The sequence below is a fragment of the Euwallacea similis genome, chromosome 29 (genome assembly GCF_039881205.1).
Source record: "Euwallacea similis isolate ESF13 chromosome 29, ESF131.1, whole genome shotgun sequence".
In the NCBI taxonomy this organism is placed as follows: Eukaryota; Metazoa; Arthropoda; class Insecta; order Coleoptera; family Curculionidae; genus Euwallacea; species Euwallacea similis.
The window spans coordinates 379,168-403,001 of NC_089637.1; the positions used below are offsets into that span (position 1 = coordinate 379,168).

General features: G+C 32.6%; 2 protein-coding genes across 5 annotated transcripts; one reads left to right on the plus strand and one right to left on the minus strand.

The window, feature by feature from the left end:
* Positions 1 to 1,031: 1,031 nt before the first annotated feature.
* On the minus strand, positions 1,032 to 15,075 carry LOC136417662 (spatacsin). Of its 4 annotated transcripts, XM_066403466.1 has the most exons (14): positions 14,577 to 14,800; positions 13,075 to 13,269; positions 12,674 to 13,010; positions 9,483 to 11,341; positions 8,951 to 9,130; positions 7,760 to 8,888; positions 6,642 to 6,943; positions 6,395 to 6,586; positions 6,141 to 6,330; positions 5,741 to 6,090; positions 2,562 to 2,761; positions 2,152 to 2,504; positions 1,796 to 1,868; positions 1,032 to 1,079 (listed from the first exon to the last, which is right to left on the minus strand). In XM_066403466.1, exons 1-13 carry the CDS (start codon positions 14,775 to 14,777, stop codon positions 1,840 to 1,842), a joined length of 5,517 nt encoding a protein of 1,838 aa, XP_066259563.1. In that variant the 5' UTR covers positions 14,778 to 14,800; the 3' UTR covers positions 1,032 to 1,079; positions 1,796 to 1,839. The 4 variants fall into 4 exon arrangements, with proteins under 4 accessions (XP_066259563.1, XP_066259565.1, XP_066259562.1 ...); XM_066403465.1 differs by lacking the exon at positions 1,032 to 1,079 and having other exon boundaries at positions 1,143 to 1,868; positions 14,577 to 14,799; XM_066403467.1 differs by lacking the exons at positions 1,032 to 1,079; positions 14,577 to 14,800 and adding an exon at positions 14,950 to 15,075 and having other exon boundaries at positions 1,144 to 1,868.
* Positions 15,076 to 15,678: 603 nt separating this feature from the next.
* Smox (Smad on X) lies at positions 15,679 to 22,959 on the plus strand. The gene is made up of 8 exons (XM_066403345.1): positions 15,679 to 16,021; positions 19,173 to 19,375; positions 19,465 to 19,591; positions 19,643 to 19,806; positions 19,880 to 20,057; positions 20,142 to 20,347; positions 20,633 to 20,777; positions 21,056 to 22,959. The coding sequence occupies exons 1-8, from the start codon at positions 15,822 to 15,824 to the stop codon at positions 21,177 to 21,179; spliced, it is 1,347 nt and encodes a 448-aa protein (XP_066259442.1). The 5' UTR covers positions 15,679 to 15,821; the 3' UTR covers positions 21,180 to 22,959.
* Positions 22,960 to 23,834: the final 875 nt, after the last annotated feature.

The window sequence follows — 23,834 nt, forward strand, 5'->3', positions numbered from 1 at the left end:
ACGACAGCACAAAGCAAACAGACTATCATAAGTCGCGCTGTAAATTTAATACAGAAGGCGGGAGAGTTCTGAAGTTTATGACTCAAAGTCATCACCAGGTATGACATAGATACCAACAGGAATTGATCAAATATGTTAAATTTAAGTATTTTACTATTGAATAGTAAAGCATTTATACCGACTTAGTGATCGTTTTCTTAACAGATTGCTTTGGACTACAATGAAATAGTGCATACAAGAATTTCCAAAAAAACAATTTTATTTTTACGGCAACTGCCAATCGTAAATAAATTTCTAGACAACTTTGTTCCTTAAAGAGTTCATTTTCGTTGCGATTAATGATTTATGGAAAAATCTCTTTCGGTGGGACCCCACCCATGTTATGCATTAGAGATGAAAAAGGTACCATAATAGCTACCGCATTGAATAATACAGGCATACACATATCCTACCCGCCCACTTAAATCCATCATAAAGAAGCCGAACGGACATACACGAATTAAAAAACAACACCGCGGCGTACCATACATGCATTAATACAAACATAAAGACTGATATAAACTAACACTGAGCGTCTGATGTTAAAACAAAGTTAATATTGATAATTTCGAGTTCTTCGAGATATTCTCAAGAAAGTGAAGGCCAATATTTACACAGCATTTATAGTCCGGACGTTTGACTCCACAAATAGGTTCAACCCAACCTGTTAATTACCCAGATATGTGGTTAATGCACACAGATGACCACTTATAACTTGATTGATATTTATCTTTGATTCCCGTATTGTGTATCCCGGCTCCGCTAACACGATCCATGTTTATTTCTTATTTTGTGAGTTGACTGTGTTTACTGATGGCGAGGTCCCTTAAGTATATACGTGTACGGTCGGGTTGTAGGCCGAGCTTTATTTGTGCTTTAATTAAATGTACATAATATCTCTTTGGGGTCTTATTAGGTTATGGGTTCCGGGAAGGCGGCGAGACACTTACTTACCTCGAGATGCGATGACCGTTTGTGGCCGAACGTGTTAATTGGACGTGATGGGAACATATGGAATATCAGTGATGGGGCTCATTGGTCTAATAAAAAAAAAAAATATTCACATGGTATTTTAAATTTTAGGTATGTATTAAACGATCAATTACTAAACTCATTTTATCTAATAGTTATAAATACATGTATATTAACCAGGTTATTAACAGTATCACAGATTATAATTTGGTCGTATTTAAAAATATAATTTTACACTTAATTTACTTTTCAAACATACTGTACGTATTTTTCTTCATTTAATTACTACAGAACTCCAAAATGAAATGGGCCTTTTGGTGGGCAAAATGCGAAACAAAAAAATTGTCATAACAATGAACAAGTTCTCTATATTTGAGGTGGATTGTAGTTCATTTTTTTCTTTTAGTTTTTTGAGAATAAGTCCTCGTACATGTAAGACCTAAACAACATACCTGTAACCTATAAATGCAACAGACCTGTTTGGTAACATTTTGTTCCATTATAAAGTTGAATAACAGTTGTGTAGTAATAAGAAATCCCTGGTTTTATCTTAGTAAAGAGAGAAAAGACAAATATGTTCTATACGTTTGAGACTAATTGTTCATTTTTTAAAATTTTGTTTGGAAATAAAAAAAAGGATCATATGATCCAATTAACCTTACAACACAGTCAGATCAGTCGTTTTCTGAATTAAGATAAATACACATTTTTTAAAAACTTCAAGAAGAAATAAATGAACAGAAAACATTGCAACTAAAGAAAATCGAAAATCAGTTTTCCTTACTCTATTTTACAGGCACACATAGTTATCTCCAGATAAGGATGCTATTACGAGTCTTCACTTTTGGAGAAATTACCTGAAAATAAATGTTACACTTTATAACGTAGTAAAATAAATATATTATGATAATTATTTAAAAATTACACTGGATTATAAGAATTTTATGTAAAAATTTGCACCCCACAGAACTCACACTTTGCGCTTTATCAGGGCATTAGATACTGATTTTACTTATTTAAGTGAAGTGAAATTAAAGATAAATACTCTCAGTTCATAACTGTAGAAGTTTTCTCGCCTCTCTTATATTTTGTGAATCCTTAAACCAGAACTTACAAACTAAACAAAAATTAAACCCTTACCTTTATATCCAGATTTCCAAACTGTATCCTTCAAATAAAAAATGTTCTCGGAATTAATAACTTCTAAAGCCAAATTGCTAAATCCCAACTCGCTAGCCAGTCTGTATTTCAAATGAAGAGATTCTATTAGTCCCAATATGTGTTTGATGTTCATCAACTGTTGTCCAGTTGCCAAATTACTGCTCAGAAATTTTCTTGCAATATCTTGGATAATTTCATCTGTTATTCCTAGAGTTTCGACAAATTGATCAAAATACGTTATATTAGTGTTGAGAATAGCCTGTTCGTAGAGGACTTGAGCCCAATCAGGGCTGAAACTGTAGGCTTGAGCTAGGATGTTCGATTGATGGAAGCTAATGACAAAAATTATTAGAGTGAATACAGAAGATTAACGTCTAAATAAAACTTACTTTAATTCTTTGTTCATGAGTTTGGCAATTTTTGAATCAGTCAAGTTTAATAAACAGGGGACTGTTTGATTAATATTGACTTCCCTCAATAGAGATTTTTGAAGAGCTAGCAATTCTGCTTGTTTTACAGCATTCATGGCGCTAGTAAGTTTCTCCCCTCTTGAATGGAATTCAGCTGCAGAGACGTATTTGTCCATTGCCTAAACAAAGCAACTCTAGTAATAAGAAAAAAAATTAAACAATTCTGCATGTTGTTTTCACATATGTTTATATGTCCACCAATGAACTCTTTCAAACATTTCATGAGTATTGCGAATGATGTTGCATAAATCCACTATTCTATTACGCAATATTTCTTCTGTTTCAATTGGAATCTGATACACCAATAATTTCGGAGGTCCCCAAAAAAGTCCAGAATACAATACTCCTGAAATGTTTTATTATTTGATTGATGAAACGTAAGCTAACTGACATACTAACGGAAGTCAGATAAAAAAAATGGTAGTTATATTAATATAAAGTTTTTATGGATTACAATATCAAAAATTTTAAGATTTGAAAAAAAAACAGCTGAAAAGGTAATAAAACTTTGCACCAATAAAAAAAAACTGTTCTTCCTTTATAAGTCTCAGAAAGCCTGAACTCGCTAACTTGCATGGTATTTGTGTAAAGAAATTTTAATATAACCTTTTAAGTGATATTTTTTGTATAAACGTAAAAAAGGCGAGAATCTTTGACAATAGAGTACGAAGAGATTTTCAATTTTATGCAGAATTTAAAAAAATGAAAATAGTCGGATAGTGCAATAAAAAAACAGAATTGAGCAAAAGTACTAACCCTTTTGTGAGAGACACTGTAAGCACTTTTAAGATATGCAGCAAAACTTTTAGTGCCGGTCAAAGTTAACACCTTTCTGATAATCTCAATAATTAAAACTATCATTACTTTTAAACTAGAGGCAAAGAGCTAATTGCGCAGACAGCGCGCTTAACAACTTTAACAAATGAGACGACGCACTGACGCTCCTCGCTCCATTGAACTTAGCCCCGCCCATTTGTACCGCCTGATCAAGCTAGAGACAAGTATAAATAGAGGGCTCCCGGTTCTCTCGAGTCATTATCCGTTAACTTGCTCTGCTGTCAATATGTACCAATTGCTACCTTCTATTAGTGCGTGGAGTGTTGTGCTCCCAACTCTGCCAGTTGAGATGTGGTGCATAGTATTAAGGTTACTAAATGGTAAATCACTACTAGCAACTTGCAACAGTTCGAACTTCTTCAAAAGAATTATTCAAGGAGATCCAATTCTTAGACAGGCTGTTAATGATGCGGTAAAGAGCGAACAAGAGGAAATTATGAACCGATTAATAAGACCTGGGCTGTCCGCTGCAGTGACTAGAGAAGAACGCGCCAAGCTGTTTGGTTCTAATGTCAAAAAGAGAGTGATTATTACCAAAAGTCCACAGATATTTGAAGCTGTAAGGAACTTGACTATGAAGCAGACTATGAAGAATGGAGGACTAAAAATTGGAAAAGTGAGTAAATCGTCTAGATATGCACCTTATAGAATTTAAGATATACATATGTATCTAGGTAGTAAGAGTTTGACAATAAATGTATATACATCTGTAAGCTCCGGTTATTAGATAGGTTAGGCAGATAGTTTAGTAGTAAAATTATTTGGTATTATTATATATACAATCATATATGTATTGTATGTATATATAATATAACATTTTAGGTGATTTGATAGCAAAAGTAATGCTTGAAGATTGCTAAACCGTCGAGGGATATCTCATATAGGACCTCAGATGTAATTTAATTAGCACACATTTGCACAGAATTCTACAAAAATTATGAACGTCCATTTTTTGGTAAAATACCCCATTTATACTAGCACACAGTTAATCCTTATATTTTAACATGTGTATCTACTTTATCGGTGAGTTTAAAAAACTAAGTATCAAAATTTAAGCTTTCTTTATAAAATTTTTTTAGAATATGTAGTCAGTTAGAATAAATGAACATATAAAATTATAAAAGTGATAACATTTATTTTTTTAATGAGAAACCATTCAAATATTTAAAAAGCTTGAAAAAATTCTTTACAATAATGTACAATAAGTCTTACAGAATATTTTAGAATCTTATAAGAACTTATTAGTATTCTATCTGTTCAAAAAATGAAAACTGCATATAAATTTCTCAATGAATGCTACTGCAATTATTGAATTATGTTAAATAGTTGACAAGGTCAATTCTAACCAAACTCCATAGGTTTTAGGAAAAATTGGAAACAGAGTGAAACAAAAAATTACCCTCTTCATTGGTCATTATATATAAAAAAAGGAAGCAGCAGTTCGCTCTCTTCGCTCGTTCGACTTCAATACTTTGGCCTTTCTTTGTCGGACAGTTTTTATCAGTTGAAGATTCAGACCATTATGAGAATATAAAAAAAATATATTGTTGTGTCCTTGTCTTTATCATACACGGTATACAAAAATTGGCTTTATTCTGTTAAAACTGGTTCTTTCATGACTAACTAAGCAAGCAAAATTTGTTTGAAAGCATTTGAGATCCCAATATCCATCATGTTCATAAATTATTTCTGTGTTCAAGTTAGTTAGTAATTTAGTCAAAAACAATCGACACCAGACTGTGCCTCTTAGGAGTTCATATCTCTATACAAGTAGTTTGTAGTAAAAAAAATATATAAGAACTTGTCATATTTTTAATGTATTCTAAACGAATCCGAAATATTTCTCATATATCTGGGATACCCCGTATATTTAAATATCATTAAGTCAGTTAAACTATAATATCAATTACGGATTATTCAAAAACAATTGTCTCTGCCCGAAAACCTTTTTGATTTATAACTATTCCTTTCGGTTACAAAATTATTTTTGTATTTGCAATGGAAAATAGCTAAGAAGATGGGGCTGCTAGTCAGAAGAAAAATGGCAATCTAATAATTGAAGGACAACAGAGAAACATTCATAAACTTAATTACTAAAGCCAAGGCCCGTTAATTGTAGGCATGTACCTGAAATGGATTATTCAAACGTTACTGATTTCAAAATTGGCAACACACTGCGTGTGGAGACCTAAGACCGGCTATACCCAAGTCATTAAATTTGTTTGTATTTTTTTTATATCTACATATATGTAAACTAATACCTGATGCAATAACATATGTGTTCCATCGCTCTTCGTCAGCACCAAAAACTCAATGGGTTCGTTAGAATTGGGCTTGGTATTTTGCATTTCGGCTAAGGCAATAGCCAGCAATTTCTTGATACAACCATTGGCCTCCCTCTCCCATAATGAAGCCACTTTCGAATACATGCTAAAGTGTATCGCCACCCATTCATACAATTGTTTGTCTTGAGGACAGGCTTTTTTCAAATATTCGATACAGGCTGCCTTCAACTGCCCGTCCCTTTTCGAACCCTTGAGGAGGAATTCGAATTCTTGGTTCCTCCTTAGGATGTCAAAGACGTAATTAAGTTCTGTGTATCTTCCGATACCTATAATTTTATGTGATAGAGTAAATTAGCTTTATTAGTACATGTATTACCAGTAAATAGTCGGACAATTAATTTCCAGCTGAGCACTTTGGACAAATGATCGATTACACCTCGGCATTTTTTTAATATTGTTGATATGCCCTCCATATTGCAATCAGCAGTGAAACAGCTATGGGAGGCAATCAACAATTCAACTACCAAGGACATTTCGCTTATTTTAAAATCCAAATCTGCTGTTGCCTAGAGAAAATAATATCCATACTCAAATTTATTATCAACTATAGCACTTTCCAGATGATCGAACCTGTTGTTTATGAACAGCGCTAGCGTAATTGTATAACTTATACCCTAAAGTGGAACTCTCGTCTTTAATTACCCTTAAAATCAAGTGGAATTGCTCCACAACCTTTATATCCCACATTGAAAAAATTTCAATTTTTGATTTTGAGTAGCTTGTAGCAGCTGAGACGAATTGATCGCATATAAAATCGGTAATCTTAAAACATAAATTATAGACATTCAATAATAAGGAATTAAAAAATATAACTTACATCCTCTTTGGTCCATTCAAACACCTCCAGAAAATCATGAACCACCTCCAGTTTATTCGAACAATCGGTTTTTAAAGCGTCTTTTAACAGTTTTATAGGATCAGTGTTGGACACAACTAATTCATATGGCACTTCAATGTTACAGCTTATTCTGTATTTCATGAAAACTGAAAAGGCTAGCTCTGAACCGTGGTCCAACTTTTCAATTAGTGAATGGATGAGACCTAAAGTAGTGTGTGTTGTGTGTTCACTCGTATCTGTGCCTTCAGGTTCTTCTTCTATTAGCTGTAAATAGCTGATTTCTGGAAGAAATATAAAGGGTAGGTCTATACAAAATTTTACCATAGTTTCTTGAATCCGAATATGATAATTTAAATCAATTTATCTTAGTTCTTAAGTTGAAAGTTTTAGAAAACACAAGGCTCAAAAGGAAAACTTAACATGTACCCCATAAAATAAAAGATGCTGGTGGTGTAACATACAGACATTTTTCTTTCCCATTTTGTCAAGAAATATTTATATTATTACCTTAGCACGATGGTGAATGAAACTTTCTTACAAACATTCAAGATTATTATTTTACATTGCAACAAAATATTACGCGTATAATTATATTTAAGATGGAATACAGGCGGCCTGCACTGGTGAATGTGGAACTTAATTAGTAAAATCATGGAAAAATTAACAAAATTGCGTGCTCCAATTACAAAATAGAAAAAAATGTTAGTAAGTTCGAATTCAAGTCATATCATTGAGATCTACAGGATTGGATAAAGTAAGTTAAAGACGCACTATTTTGAGCCTAATCAAATGTTACTTCAAAATCTGAAAAATTCGGTCTATTCCGGCGTCTGAAGTCAGAAAAATTACATTCCTAGTTGACTTTGACTCTACCATTTGGTCCCGAAATTAATTTCAATATTGTAAACAGTATTATTATAATCTGGTTATTCCAATAAACTCGGAAATTTGAATTGGTTGGAGATCTTTCAATATGAATGTTAGTACCATTTTTTCCACAGCTCTAATAGCGTTATAGGTTTATTTTTGTGTCTCTATATCAAATAATGGTGAAAGGGTAAATTATATACTAACCAAAGAAGTATATGTGGACTTACCGGAAGAAAAGCTAGCACTTTTATAAGCACTCCTCCTTCTTAGAGTAATCTTCTGTATTTCCTTTAATCTAGCAACAACGCTCTGCTGCTCTTCATTTAACTGATGTGGCAACACTAAACCTTCCGCCAGCTCATGGCACAGCTTTAGTATATCCAAATCGTTGCTCTTAAGAGCGAACATCCTTTGCAATTTTAAAGCCAGCCAAAATCTCCGCTGATCCAACGCTTCGGACAGCAAATTTTCCAGTTTTTGAACATAATCTGAGATGAGCGATGACTGCGGCTCTTCGATGTTTTTCAAAAGTTGAAGCATTTCTTTATAAGTCATTTTATTCGCTTCACAAAGTTCTTTCATATCAATCTGGTTCTCGTCGCGTACTTTAATGTAAGCAACAATCTTTTTGCGTTCTAAAATATAACGATTTGGCAATTCGTACTTAGAGGCCCACTTATGGGAAAATTTCAGCAAGTAATAACGTTCTACATCATCAACACTAACTCTTTCCTTGAAAAATGATATTACCAATTCAGGTTTCACTGCGTGGATATCAAAATCTGCATCACATTTGTTTAGAAACTCCTCAAGCGAATCTGTTCTAAGTGTAAACTGGTGTTGCCATTTCTTGAGGACTATCAAATCAGTGTCTAAACCAGAACATTCGGCTACTTTCAGAGCCTCAACCAAGAGATTGAATTTTAACAAAGAACTCACACAATTCTCTATCGCCTCTTTGTTTTTGGAAGCATCCAAAAACTCCTCGACACTCAGTTTCACTTCAGTAGTAAAGATGGTATTTAAAATAATCGAAAGACACTTGAAATTAGGTACTTCACAAGAAAAGTGGGCCTGAATATCAACTTTGCAAAGCAAATCTACAATTACCAGCTGCTCAAAATGTGACTCAGTATTATAAATTAGGGCAGAGCAGAGTAGCTGTAAAGCAGTTAGATCCAGCCATATTTTGTTTCTCAAATAAGTAAGCTCATAATCAGTTTGGCTTAAAACGCTAGCGCGCTTTTGACTTTTCAGAGCTTTGAATTTGTCGAGTATTGGAGTTAAATACTCAAAATCACACTCCTTATCAATCACCCTGTTAAGGAAATCACAAAATGGTGTTAGAGGGTTATCCTGAAACAATCAATTCACATAAAAAGCTAGTCATTTGCAGGACCCTTATAGGATACACTTACAGGTATGAATATAACGCAGCTCTCGAAAAGAGTTTTTGGAAACCTATTCTTCATGCAACTGTCCAGCAGGTCTGTAACTTGCTGACTGGAGACTGCAATTGATTCAAAATTTGTAAATACCTCGTAGAGATCAGTGGAAACTGCGAGCCACGTAAGCCAATTGGTTATCACTGAGTCAGGCTGCAAAGGAGAATGTATATGTATATTACCCGAACATTTTGGCGTATCGAACTTTTAAGACGTTGTTTTTGAAGATTAATAAGAAATCTTGTAAAAACTTTTCAGAGTCTCCATTACAAATGGCACCAATTTAAAATGATATCTCAACTGATGCTGGATATGCAGTGCTTACTTTTGTTTCAAAATGGAGCTTGCGGTTTTTTTTATAAGAATTACAGTAAATACTTGTATGATGCCAAAATTTTAACTTGAGTTCAAGCTTTTTGAGATAATCATGAATTCCAATTGCTTATACCTCTTTTCGTCGGGTACGGTCAGCGTATACACATTATCGACAAACAAAAACACTCACCTCATAACTAGTCGCTAAAATGGCCAGCAGTGGATACCTGTAAAGCTGACAAGCCTGTAACAGAGCTTTTGGAGGATCAGTACTATTGTGACATCTAATCAGCGTCTGCAGCAACGTGGCTTTGGTGTTTGATATATCAATTTCCAGAAATTCTGACCCACCACTCACGTCCAAGCTTCCACTTGACATAATCCTGGATTTTGTTGATCCTGCTTTAGCTCCAAGAGAGTCCAGACTTCTACGCACTCCAAGCTTCGATAACAGGTACTTTCTTGAATCTCGCTCCTTCATCAGAACATTCGGCTTTTCAATATGAATATCGTGCATAACACTGTGAACAATGTGCTCTCGTAAGCTAGGGTTTTTAAAGTGGGAACATAACTCCTTTATTTGCATTACAGGATAGTTTTTCATTTCTGCGTAAAGCAAGAAAGGAAGCCATAGGTTGTGTTGGCTAAGATTCCTCAAAAAACTTTCAGGTAATGGAAGGTTGTGCATGCGGCTAAATTTTATTGCAATTTCGTAGGTGTTTACCGCCTTAATGAACTCACTACCTGATTCTTTTAGGGTGGTAAAGTTAATGAATTTAACAATATTCTCGTCTATGAGGTTTTGAATTACAAGAAAATCGTTCGCTAGCAACAAAGCAATGACGTTGTCTTGGTCCATCCCTGAATGAAGCAGGATATTAGCAGCTTTATTGCTGATTCTAAGGTGTTGCGAACTAACTCCAATTTCTTCCAAGAAAGCAGCACAACTTGCAGTTAAACTGACATTATGAAAATTTTTCATAGCGATCTTTGAAACTTTTTTTAGAGCCAAACTTTTCGCTTTATCGTCAATCTTTCCAGAACTCTTCAAACAATTCAGGTAGAATTGCTTACAAGCCATAAAGGGTCGGCCTTGTCTCAAGTAAAATGTATAATTCAGCTTTTTAGAATAGGCATTTTCGCGCAACTCAAGAGAATTAAAATCTGGAAATGGTTTATTGGCAAATCGGAATTGGTAGACCATCCTGACGTTAATTTTCAAATGTTTCTCTACTAAGTCGAGGTAAGTAATCTGGCACTCTATCCCGTGCTTTTTACGCGAATACAAATGAGACAACAACGAAAATCGATTCATCACACTAGAAAAGCTGTTAATGACGTTGCGATTGTTAATCATCAGAGACCCTTCATCCATGCATTTCTCGACTGAGATATTTTCATTCAACAGTAAGAAAGACAGAAATATCAACGGGTTGTCACAGAAGAACTTATCTAAATCGCCATCGCTAAGGTACTCAGACACTATCAGAATGTTTTCGCGCAATTGCGCTTCCTCAAAATCAGGCACCAACTTACGAAAGTTCATAATCAAATCTAAATGTGGAGACTTTCGTAATTTCGGAATAGTACTCAAATCAAAGCTGGAAGTGCATTCGTTGAGCACCACTAACAAATTATTGTCTAGGCAATATTCCACGAACATGGTAATGAATTTCACTAATGGTAAATTTGAAAACTTGTGTCCCAATATCTCGTAAATATTTTCAAGGCTATTAAGAGCTTGAACTCTAGAAAGCACTTTCAGAAAACTGGATTTGTCTGGTTCAATGAATACTCCAAATCGAGCCAATTCGTTTAAAACTATCTCGAAACTATCTGTAGGTAGATTTGAGTCGGCCAATATGTGAATCATATTATCGGTGATGGGGTATGATTTTAGAAGAGCTACTAAATTTTCATCGATGCTTGAAACATTGAAGTTCGAAGAGAAGGCGATTTGTATCCAGTATTGTAGTACATCTGTGTTGTTGGTGGAGAGAAGTTGGGTCCATAACGCTTCTGATTTTATTTGGGTGTTTAGGCGAGGATCTGAAAACAAGGTAAAAATCTCGTGATTAATGTAAAATACTGGATTACGCTATAACAGATAAAACAAAAATGTTTTCAAGTATGGAAGTATTTTATAATTTTATTAACTTAATATGAAATCTTCTCCGAACCCACTGCAATGTAGTTTCATGAAAAAGTTCACCCTCATAATAGAGCATTTTTGCAAGTAACACAAGTGTAACCCAATTTGAAAATGTTAATGAGGTCGTGAGTGGAACGTTATTATTATTCATATATCTCTGTGTTATTTAGTCGAAAATAGTCGAGGTGGGGGACTAGAATGAATGAAAAACCATAATAATGTTCTCGAGTTATTTTTACTTGATTAAATATCTGCCATATCCAAAATAGCTATACCTATAAATGGAAAATTGGAGGCAAAAACACAGACTGCAATACTTCAATGGGACCGGTCATATACAACTGTTTGGGGCCATCTTTTGAAAAACAAATAAAGTATCTAGACCCTCCAGAAGTAAAGTTCATATTTCAAGATTGTACATGAGCATTATACATGGTCAAGCAATATAAAATCTGCATATACTCTTAAGCTAAATCTGCTACTACGTTCCTATAAAACATATAGTAGAACTTCTTATCAGAAAAACCTGTAAAAGGCTCGTTAAACTTTTGATTCATTAATCGCTTTGTAAATCTAATCATCACTATAAAATGTTTTTAGTGAAACTCAACTCGCAGGTATACAGAGTAGGAATTTTTGTGTTGCTTTTATTTGGATTTTCTAAATTTTGTGTGTCTGACTTAAAATATCTTTTAAGTCTCAAAATAATGAATCGATGTATAGATATCCGAGATTACTCGAAAATTTTACTTTAATCAAATTGCCAATTATGGAAACTTGCGACTGATTAGGTACTTAACACCTACATCCTGTGTGTGGATGTTTTGTTAAAAATTTTCCAATATTGTTTTTTTGTCTACCATTGTAATATTCTTTTATTTCATCCAATAAAATTTTCTGTCGATTTAGAAGCAAGCCTTACATCTATAAAAGTGTTTTCTCATTACTAATAATAAAATCTCAAGTAGTTGCATATAGGTCCTCTCCTCTTACCTTCTCGTGATTTGGTACCAACACCTTTTTAATATAATCCATGACAAACACCAAAAACTTTTAAGAATCAACTCTCTACAAAACATACATCTTATAAAAAGTACTATGTGTTGCCTGCTTGTGGTAAATAAAGTCCTACTTACTTAATTTGCAATATAAGATATTATTACCGTTTTAAAAATAATGCATTAATTTATACTCATATAAATATTTCAATTTATATTGAAATCACTCACCATATGTCACTAAAAACAGCTTAGCAGCAACAAAATCCTTCCATGCTTCTGATTTTTGCTCCAAACATTGTATACTATCTTCCTCCAAACCATCCTGTCGTGTTAAGATTTTATTTTCCAAAATGACATCTAAAAACCTCCATAAACAATTATAGTGGTCAGGCAAAGCCTCTTTGTTCTTTAAATGTTTTCCGATATATTCTCTTTGATCCGCTATTCTGGTCTTGTAAAATAAGTTTCGCAACTCGGAAATAGGGTCTAAACCAATATTTTCCAAAACTGTAGAAACTCGAAATATTAGTTTTCTTTTCAGAAGTTCCTCTACCCATATAAAAACCTGCGTAAATGGGTTACAAAATAACTTATTTTTAATGTGCAGAGGAGAGAATTGTTATTCAAACCTCTTGGTGTATAATCTCATCAATCTTTTCAGGTTGAATGTTTCTCCTAAAGCTCAAAAATTTCACTGCAAGTTGCACATATTTTTTTAAAGCTGCTTCCCGTACTACTTCCTGATCGCTTTTGTGTCCCCAAGCAGTCCAGATGCCTAGATCTGCCTTGGATATATCTTGAGGAGGGGGAGGATTAACATATTCCTAACATAAAATAAAAACTATGCAAATGTAAGTAATATAAATATATAAAATAATAAAAACAAAAATTTATGGGTTTTGTACATATGTACGAAAATTATTGGCAACATTGATGATTTAAAATCTCTTTTTATTAAGTCTTAAAGCAGGAATCTCGCGTGTCCCAAATCATGAGATTTTGGAAATTGGTGATTAATTGTGCGTATTATAGTGCATATAAGCGAATATTGTTAAAATGTCCAACGAATACATATGAAAGAAAAAATACTGATGTCAAGATTTATTTGCTGCTTTCAGGGAGAAAAGTGGTAGGAAAAAAATTGCTAACTCTAGATGACGTCTTAAATTAAAGTTAATATTACCCATCTAAAGACTTATTTGAAAAAAAAAATTTGGGTTTTGTCATATTGTTAGTGTAAAGCCAATGTGATGCAGATGGTTAAAGAAATGGTATATGAAAGTCCGAAAATGTTCATTTTATTCAGTTAAAACACGACACAGGGCGCAAATAGAATAAATGAACTTCATATATCTTTAATTAACAGAGATTTCAACTGTAGAATTTGAAAAGCAGGCATTATGTGTAGTTAACATATTTGCAACTATATGAATTGCTTATGAATGTACATGAACTAGTATTATAATGACCATCATATGCCACATGTAGTATGCTCATATATTTTGTTTCTTTAGAACGCCGAATTGAGTTATTACCAATGGGACATATAATACTTAACTGACAGCCATGTATATAGCATAGTAATTATGGTGTTCTATTAATGACACATTCGGCAATAAATATAAGGTAAAATACTTCATTTTAAGTCAAACTGTTGTAGATTGTTGTTAACAAAGAAAAACAACTAATTTTAAGGTAGTAGACACATAAAAACAGGCAAAAAATTAGAACTACAATGTAGGTAGAGACATTTTGAAATACCTATAAACAAACAAAGCACGTATAATATTTCAGTAGCTCTCTCTGAAAATCAAGTTCAATGATTTTATTGAATCAAAATAATTAATTAAAAAAAACAATAACATGTTATAAAATACCAATGGATCTCCTGAGGTACACAATCACAGTAATGAAACAAAATTTAATGCAATCACCATGTGCCAAAAAAGTCATGTTAAAAAAGATATCCAAATTGAAAGAAAAAACACTTGTACTTCCTAAAATTACTAATAAAATGTTTTACAACTGCAAATATGGTTGTAGATCAGATGTACCATATATACCATCTTTGCAAACATGTTAATAAGTACTGAGCAAAAACAAAATAAATTTTAATTGCATAGCTTTTTACCTCTAATCGTTTTTCACTTGGCACAATATGTATAGTTTTATTGGGCAGTACCTTGACACTTTCAATTTGATTACTAACTTGTAACACATTTTCAGTACTATTACTTGCTGTGTTCTGGGAAGCATTTTCTGGGACAAACTTGGCAATGTCAAGAAGGCTCTGATTTTGTACTATGTATTTGTGGTACCTGATATTGTGCATGACGATTCAATAGAAATTTGAATCAAAACATTTAAACTGTTATGTATAATCAAGAACAATGGCTTAGTTAACTGGTTAATTTCAACTGAGAAATCATATTAAATTATGGACAATGAAAGAGAAATAAATACAGATAAAACTTTGAGGATAAAACAGAAAAACAATAAATTACCTGATTATTTTGTTTGGAAGCCATATCAATTGATTAAGTATATTCCTTTTGTATTATAGGACTTAAAGGACTCATGTTAACTGGAACTTTTGAAAGACATCTTAAAGCTTAGATAAATGTTGAATTGTCGAAGATAACTCTAATAACTTACAAAAAAGTAAAGGGTAAAAGCCCTTAGTTTCAATCTACACAAATTAAAATTCAAAACTAAAACTATTAAACATTCGTTCCGGATTCCGATTACATATTACAATAAAAACAAAAGTCAGCTGTGATTAGTTAGGTTATGGATATTAAAACAGATGACAGATTTGAATCACACTAGTAGCGTCTCTTTTATGTACATTATTCGCGTTAAATTAAACAGAAATACATAGATACATCGTATATTTCTGGATTAGCCCCTGTCCTCTGAACATTACTAGCCGTTAGACTGACGTCATTTTATCTTGTAATTTCTATTAATTTCAGGAGTAAATTTGAAAATTTGGGTAGAGTTTCTAAGAGGGAAAAAAACCTGTGCAATAAACAATCATAACCATGTAAAAAGCAATTTACTTAACATATTTTCTTGCTTATATTGAGTTAGAAATATAGCACTGTCTAAACTTTAATTACGCATTTGCTTAAAAATCGACTCTTTGTTTGAGGTTATAAATCGTGACATCAAGTCGAGGAAAATTATACCGCATGCTTATAGATTTGCTGTCATAGTCATGTCATTGTCAACGGGATAAAAGACAGACAAACATGGTTGCCGTGCTATAAAAATAATAAATAGACAATAAAAAAAATCATTTAATAATTAATAAAGAATCGGGCAGAAATCCTGGGAAATTCGATCTGATATTTCGGTATTTAATAAATCCGCAATGAACGGAATGCTGCCGTCATTCACCCCACCGGTAGTGAAACGTCTCCTGGGCTGGAAAAAAGGTTCAGACGACGACAAATGGTGTGAGAAGGCCGTCAAGTCGTTAGTGAAGAAATTGAAGAAATCCGGAGCTTTGGAAGAGTTGGAACGGGCCATTTCTTCGCAGAACCATAACACGAAATGCGTGACAGTGCCAAGGTAATGTTTTCTTTTGTCTAGATCAAGCTCAACTTGAAGATCAAAGTTTAAGGTCACATTATAGATTTGTTTGCCCCTCACCGCGCCGCGTCTGGCTTGGGGCTTGTGACCTACCCTAATTGTCTGGAAAATGCCTACTGCCAATCGAATTATTGTAGGCTCTATTTTATTTATTGTAGGGAATTCTATCGTATTTAATGATAATAGATTTTATATATAGGGTTGGTTAGAGAATCTGATTTGTGATTTTAAGTTTAACTAGGAATTGCTTATATTTTTTGGGCATACATACATATACATATTAGTAAACTTACTTGAAAAGTAAAGTATATGCTCAACTAATCTGCACTGCCATAAAGCTGAATTTATAAATTGGCATGGCACAATACAAGTGTAACATAAAGCCAAATTTATAAACTGAGATAGCACAACACACACATAAAGCTGAAATTATAGATTGACATAATGTAATGTTCACATGTTATTTGCAACATAAGAAGGTTGTAATTTCTATTTTTTCAAAAATCCAATAAGGGTTCAAAAAAGGCAATTAGCATGTTACAATATGAGATAGTAAATATTTCATTAATGAAGAGAAGTAAACAGTCTTGAATCAGTAATGAAAATTGCCTTGAAAATAATATACTGTTTTATTTTCAACCACAAATTTCTGAACATTTAACATTTAAATGTAACATTTAAAAATATGCTTGAATATTAATTGTGTAGTGTATTCTATTTCAGCTGCAAGATATCTAACGGCAAACTTCATGTAGCATAAGAATTTCCCAACAGCATCAAGAAAGGCTTGAAATTTTAATCAGTTCTTAAAACAGTACCAATTTCTTTACTAATTTTATTAATTATGTCAGTATTACATATATATTTCATTTTATTTTAAAAAATAGAAATTCGGCATTTCAATTTATATCTAGATTTTTTTTTGTTTCATTGTTACAGATATTTATACATACTCTAATGCTTAATTATATCTAATATGCTTCAGGGAAATTGGAAAAGGAAGTAATGCGACTCCTTCAAAATTTAAAAGTCAGTAGTGTCTTTTCATATGTGGTTGGAAATAAAATAATGATTTTCTGAAATAGTGTTATCAGGCAAAGAAAACAAAAATTGAGTGATTGTAAGCCTTTTCAGAAACGACGACCTACATCAAATTAATCCCTATCAGTTAATTTTCAATTAATCAGATTAGTCCACCATGATAGCCAGCAGATTTGTTTAGTTGAAAATCTACTAATAGGGATCAATTCAATGTAGATAATAATAATAACAATATTCCGACATTACTAACTACATTGTAAACAATAATAGTCTAATAATATGGCCCTACCTCATAAAGTGAAGTACCATAAACTGATGCTGTAAGGTCAATGCACCCACTTTTGTGTAAGTGCACAGTGTTTTCTCAGTATACTTCTACATTCCTTACAAAAAGCACAAGTTTTTTTTAATCAATATCAAAAATGACAAAAAATACAGTAAGAAGGCAATCATGACTTCCATGATTTATTAATATATATATATATATATAATTTACAAGATACACATAGACAAATCCCCAGCATAGACCAGATTGTTCTCTGTTGACAAATCAACATCTGTTTAGCAAACTCTGAGGCACCCCAAAATGCAATTCTAGAACCCAGAATAAACTGCACATGAGCGAAATAATATATGCGCAAAGAATCAATAGAAGTAATGTTCTAAGTTGGTACACAGATCTACACTTAAGCTTCAACACCATCATCTGGATTTGAGATTCCCAATCCCATGCAATGACAAAATGAACATCAAGGAACCTTACTAAGTCAAGAACAAAGACAGATAGATTTATCATTTTTACAAAAGTTGATTCAATGGCAATTATTCGGGAGAAAAAAATAAAACAGGTCTTCTCAGAATTAAGTTTACAAGCCTTATTCTCATATCAATCGGTTATTGAAATTACTGGTCTAGAGCCTTTCACTAACACTTCAGAATAAGATTACTATATACTGTCCCACTAATTGTCCCATAAACGACTGTGGTAGATCTTTAGCATACAAAAAAAAATAGGAGAGGATCAAGTGGGACCCTTAAAACACTCCCTGCCTCAAATTAACATTTTGGTTTATTTCAAGTCCTATAAACGTAGACAGAAATCGTCAATGTCAATAACAAATATATTGAGACTTTGAAAAAAATATCCAAAAAGCTCAATCTGCCGTATCATTTTTGCTACACCTTAACCAAATATAAGGTAAGATTTTTTCTATGACTAGTTCCATTCATGTTTAACTGACTCGAGATGAATTGAACTGCCCAGATTTAGTGAGATCAAAACTGGTCTTTGGAGTGCTTAAGTTAATTAGACGTAGACCTAGAATGAGGCTTAGCGACGTAATTACTATTCAGATTCACTATAGTTAGTTGATTAGATTAGGAATTGGAGGAATTAGGAAACGTTACGCATTCTAAATTCTAGTGTTCATTATGAAGCTATCTTGGAAGAATTTATGTTACGTTTCCAGAAATTTCTATTAAAATTTAAAAAAAAATTATATCCAGAGGAATTTCTATCCAATTCTGATAAAACTTAGGCTTTTTTACCCATAAAAAAATACAAGAATCAGCAAAAATTAATCTTTTTTCTTCAGAAATTCTCGTGATTGCAAGCACGAAAAAGGCTCCCAATATTTTTTTCTTAATTTAACTCTTACCTCTCCTCTAGGTTTGATTTTCCACAGATTGTGAGATACTAGTAAGAAAAAATGTTATGAATGTTTACTGAATATTTCCGAAAGTTCTCGAAGATTATACATTTCAAGGAATTTAGCATCTCTCCTGTTCCTAATGAACATTTAAGTTACATAGAGTTGCTGCTAATTAGAGATTTTTCAAATATTTCCATTTTTTCCAATAGGAAACTTACATTTAGTATATGAAATTTGTCTAAAAACGTTAACAAGTGTAGCTTCTTGCAGAGCTTGAAGACTATTAATACACCTACACTCTAGTAACCTGATTAGAGCTTGCATATAGTTAAAACATTGGTTTAAACATAGTTGATTGTTGCAAGCTTGAATGAGTAAATCTATCACAAATTAGGTACGTTAGTAATATATTATGTCATCTTATATTTTAATTTCAGAGTAAGACCAAATGTTGAGTTGGGAAATATTCAGCAGCAACGAAAAGGTCTTCCTCATGTAATATATTGTAAACTGTGGAGATGGCCGGAGTTACAGTCGCACCACGAATTGCGAGCTCTGGATCATTGTGAATATGCGTATTCTCTTAAAAAGGATGAAGTTTGTGTGAATCCCTATCATTATACAAGAATAGAAAGTCCTGGTACGTCCTTATAAAATTGTATAATTACCTATTATATATTTATTATTTTTCATGGAGGGAGTGGATATATCCATTTTTTTGTCTTTTAGCACTACCTGCAATTTTAGTACCTCGACAAACTTGTGATGAAAACAACATATTCCCTCATTCCTTAGAAGATTTAAGTACCTCAGTACCCGAGAATACATCTTTTCCTCATAATACAAATTCATTAGGGTAATATTACTATTTTTTTGCACTGAACGAGCTATTAGTTATTTTATACAGGATTATGCAGCATAGCGGTGGTTACATGGATTCAGTTGGAATTTGCCCAAACGGAACTCCTACTGGCATGGAATCTCCCCTGAGTATTGTTCCCCCCACTGAAACGCCACCGCCGGGTTATATGTCAGAAGATGGCGACCCAATTGACCCAAATGACAACATGAGTAAGATCTAAAAATTATTTAAATACATTTTTTAATGAAATTATCGTTAATAATTGTTCATAACGCTTTCCAGGCTTGTCAAGACTCACACCTAGTCCTCCTGTAGATGCGCAACCTGTTATGTACTGCGAACCTGCGTTTTGGTGCAGTATAAGTTACTACGAACTGAATACTCGAGTTGGAGAAACTTTTCATGCCAGTCAGCCCTCAATTACAGTAGATGGGTTCACAGATCCAAGCAATTCCGAAAGGTGCGTGTTAATAACTTGATGCAATATTATTTTTTTCAGTTTCGATATTGTAAAAGTTGCTTTAATAATTTTAATTATGTCTAGGTTTTGTTTAGGACTTCTATCAAACGTAAACAGAAATACTGTGGTAGAACAGACGCGACGTCATATTGGCAAAGGGGTGCGGCTTTATTATATTGGGGGCGAAGTGTTTGCGGAATGTTTAAGTGATTCTAGCATTTTCGTTCAGTCTCCTAACTGCAATCAGAGGTACGGATGGCATCCGGCGACGGTTTGTAAGATTCCCCCGGGTAAGTGCCAGTTTCATTCCTTAAATTTTGACATGATTCACTCACCTGGTATAAAGCTCAATTGAACTAGTATAAATAAATGTTTCAATGCCACTAGATCAATGTACTGACAACTTTAGGTGACCAGAAAAGATGAACTGAAAGATAAGTTCCATGGAAACCACGAGACTGACAGGTACTCTGTCCTTATTTCCACGTTTCCATGGATATTATTCTTTTGGTAAAGTTTTTATGACTTTGTTCTATTGGTCAACAGGAATTTAATAATCTAAATGTTTCTTTCAGGTTGCAATTTAAAGATATTCAATAATCAAGAATTTGCTGCCCTGTTATCTCAGTCAGTTAGTCAAGGATTTGAGGCTGTGTATCAGTTGACGAGAATGTGTACAATCAGAATGTCATTTGTTAAAGGGTGGGGTGCTGAGTACAGGTAAGTTTTTTCATCGCAATGTCGTTATTTCATATCTTTGTTTCATTTTTACTCTATTTTTAATATGATTCTTAAACAGCCTGTTCGTTATTATATTAATATCGTTAATGTTTCAAAAATTGAGGTGATTTAACGAAATTTAGGGTATTGTCATAAGTGACTTCCAATCTGGTGAAAAATGTCATTCGAATATTTTCATCAGTTGTTGGAATATCATTATCCATTAATTAATCGAATGCAACAATGATTATTAAGCGGTACATTTTAATTCATTTTAGACGTCAAACGGTTACGTCAACTCCATGTTGGATAGAACTTCACCTGAATGGTCCTCTCCAGTGGCTCGATAGAGTATTAACTCAAATGGGGTCTCCGAGATTACCATGCAGCTCGATGTCCTAATCACACAAATGTGTGTTTTCTATAAAAGCAGATGTGCGGTATTAACATTTCTGTTAAGAGGGATAGAAAAGTTTTAACGGAAAACATACTATTGGACAATTTTTATTTGATTTGCATAATTTTTGAGATGTATGATGTCTGGTTGGTTATACAACTAATTAGCCGAGAAAATGAGATTTAAACCGACAATGAATTACAGTGGTCAATTGTCCGGGATATGGGTCATATCGGCAAATTATTAATTTCTACAATACAAGAGAGTGTCATTGAAAAGTAGGGTTTTAATTTACATGTAGAGTAGTTTTTGTCCTAGACAATCCGCGATGCAGGTCTAAGTCGGAAGTGGATATTCATATGAAGTTGTCATTTATATTGTTTTAATAAATGTAAAAAAATAATTGACATATAGTGTCGTTAAAGTAATGACAGTGGAGTGATTCTTCTAATATATATAAATGTTACTGCAATCAAATTTTTTAAACTATTTTGTTATTAAATGTGAGGTTGAGACTTTCTATCGATAAATCCAAAACATTTTGAAGTGATAATCCGAAACTAACACTGTTGTATTATAGAGCGGGTGAGATAGGACGTCTTCAAATGAATGCATACCCGATTTAGATCTGATTCTGTAGTGTTTCAAGTTCTCAAAATAATAATTAAGTGAAAATACACTTGACATTAATAACAATTATTATTTTGATAACAATTTATTTGGAACAGTCTGTAAGTTTATGTATTTATGACTTTTTTTTTGAACACAGTGTAAGTTTCATTACGTTGAATCAAGAACAAAGACTATTAAAGTGTTGTGATTTTCAAATACTTTTTCCCGCTGTTAATTGACTTTTTATAGCTTTATATTCTTGTGTTTTAAAATTTTACTAAAGTATCATAGAGAAGTTTATTTTAAGCGCATTGTTTTGAACTATTGCTACTACAATGATTAGTATTATTTTATTAAGAGCTTTAATTATTCGGCCATGGGGACAAATTAAGTAAGGTTTTTGAAAATTTTGATAACTTTGTCCGCAAGATCTTTTTTTGCATCATTTATCTTGTTGGCAAAGTTACTAGGAGTTTGAAAAATCAGGCCTAAAAGTGCTTGACACATATTTGGAAAAAATCAAATTTTCGGTGCGACATGATATATTTTGTTAAAAAAAGTATACTGTATTGTTATCTAATGTAGTAGCAATCCGCCGTTGTTAATTATTTGCAGCTTATTTTGCAAGTGTTGTTTAATGTTATCTCCAAAGCCAGTTTATATGTTTATACGGGGGTGCTATGATTTAAGAGTTATTAAGGAACATCTTGGCTAGATGTGATTTATAATAATTATTTTTAGTTAAGACTATGTGACTTTTATATCTAGTATATGCATGGTTTAGTTGCGTGATATCGATACTTACGTGAATATTTTGAGCAGTAGTTTACTGTGCTAAATGTAAACATGGATTATTGATAAAATTTTCATTCACTCAGTTCCTCCTTTAAGTATCTACAAATTACTGCCCATTAACAAAGGCGTTGCCAAAGGCATCGTAGCAAAACTCAGGTACTCGTCGCAAAGATGAATATACGTAAGATTTATTCTTTTAAAGAATATACAGCTCTAATACAGAAACATAATAGAAGTATATTTTAGCCATAAACTGGAAATTTTATTAATAAACCTTATTATTTTAATCATTATTGTATAGTCGTAGATTATAAAGCAACTACCAAACTATATGATGTATTTTACTTTTTTAAGTGTAATATATATTGATTTACGAAATTTCAAAGAGGTTTGATTTCATCTCACGGTTCAGGTAGCCGAATTATTCTAAATGATTCAATGGCAAAAATGACAGACGCTGAAGCTGTAACTGTACTATTAGTTCAGGTAATTGTTAGAACGATTTCAAATAGAATTTTTTGAAAAAAAGTTAAAGAAAATAGACTGTACCAGCTTAAGTTCTTCATAATTAATTTTGGTAGCTTTTGGAAGAGGGTATTCCTACCATAAATATCAGATTTTACTAAGCAAGTCAGATATACATATACTGAGCTCTACTTATAAGAATTTTTACTCTTTACTTAGAGAAAGGCATATTATAAAATACACTAAACTTGTCTTGTAGTCCACAACTCCTTTATTTTCTGAAATATTGAAGTAAATTAAAAACCAAAATTTTAGAAAAAAATGTGTCTCGAACTTAAATATGCGATATTTTTTCAACGACAATTGATAAAGGAGCTTCCTCTAAAAAAGGTACAGTGATTGTTGAAGATTTTTTTAAGTTTTGAAGTTATTTACCATAAATGTTGCGGCATATATTTAATGATGCGTTAATTTTGTTCAACATTTTTTTTACACTTTACATTCAGGTAGATAACTGTTATAGTCAGAAAATAGTAAGTTTTCAGATACGAATTTGATATTAAAAATTTCTGTTTTGTATCATATACTTATTATAATTTTTTTAACACTTATTACAACAACAAAGTGGTCTTTATATTTATGTAAGCCTTTGTAATTTAAAATAAATAAATAAAATTAAAAAGCTTATTTTTTCCGGATATCCCCTACCGTAATAGGATTTTTTTACCATTAATAAGGCAAAATTCTCCCCTCATAAAGGTACACTTTGTACTCATTTAATCGACGTA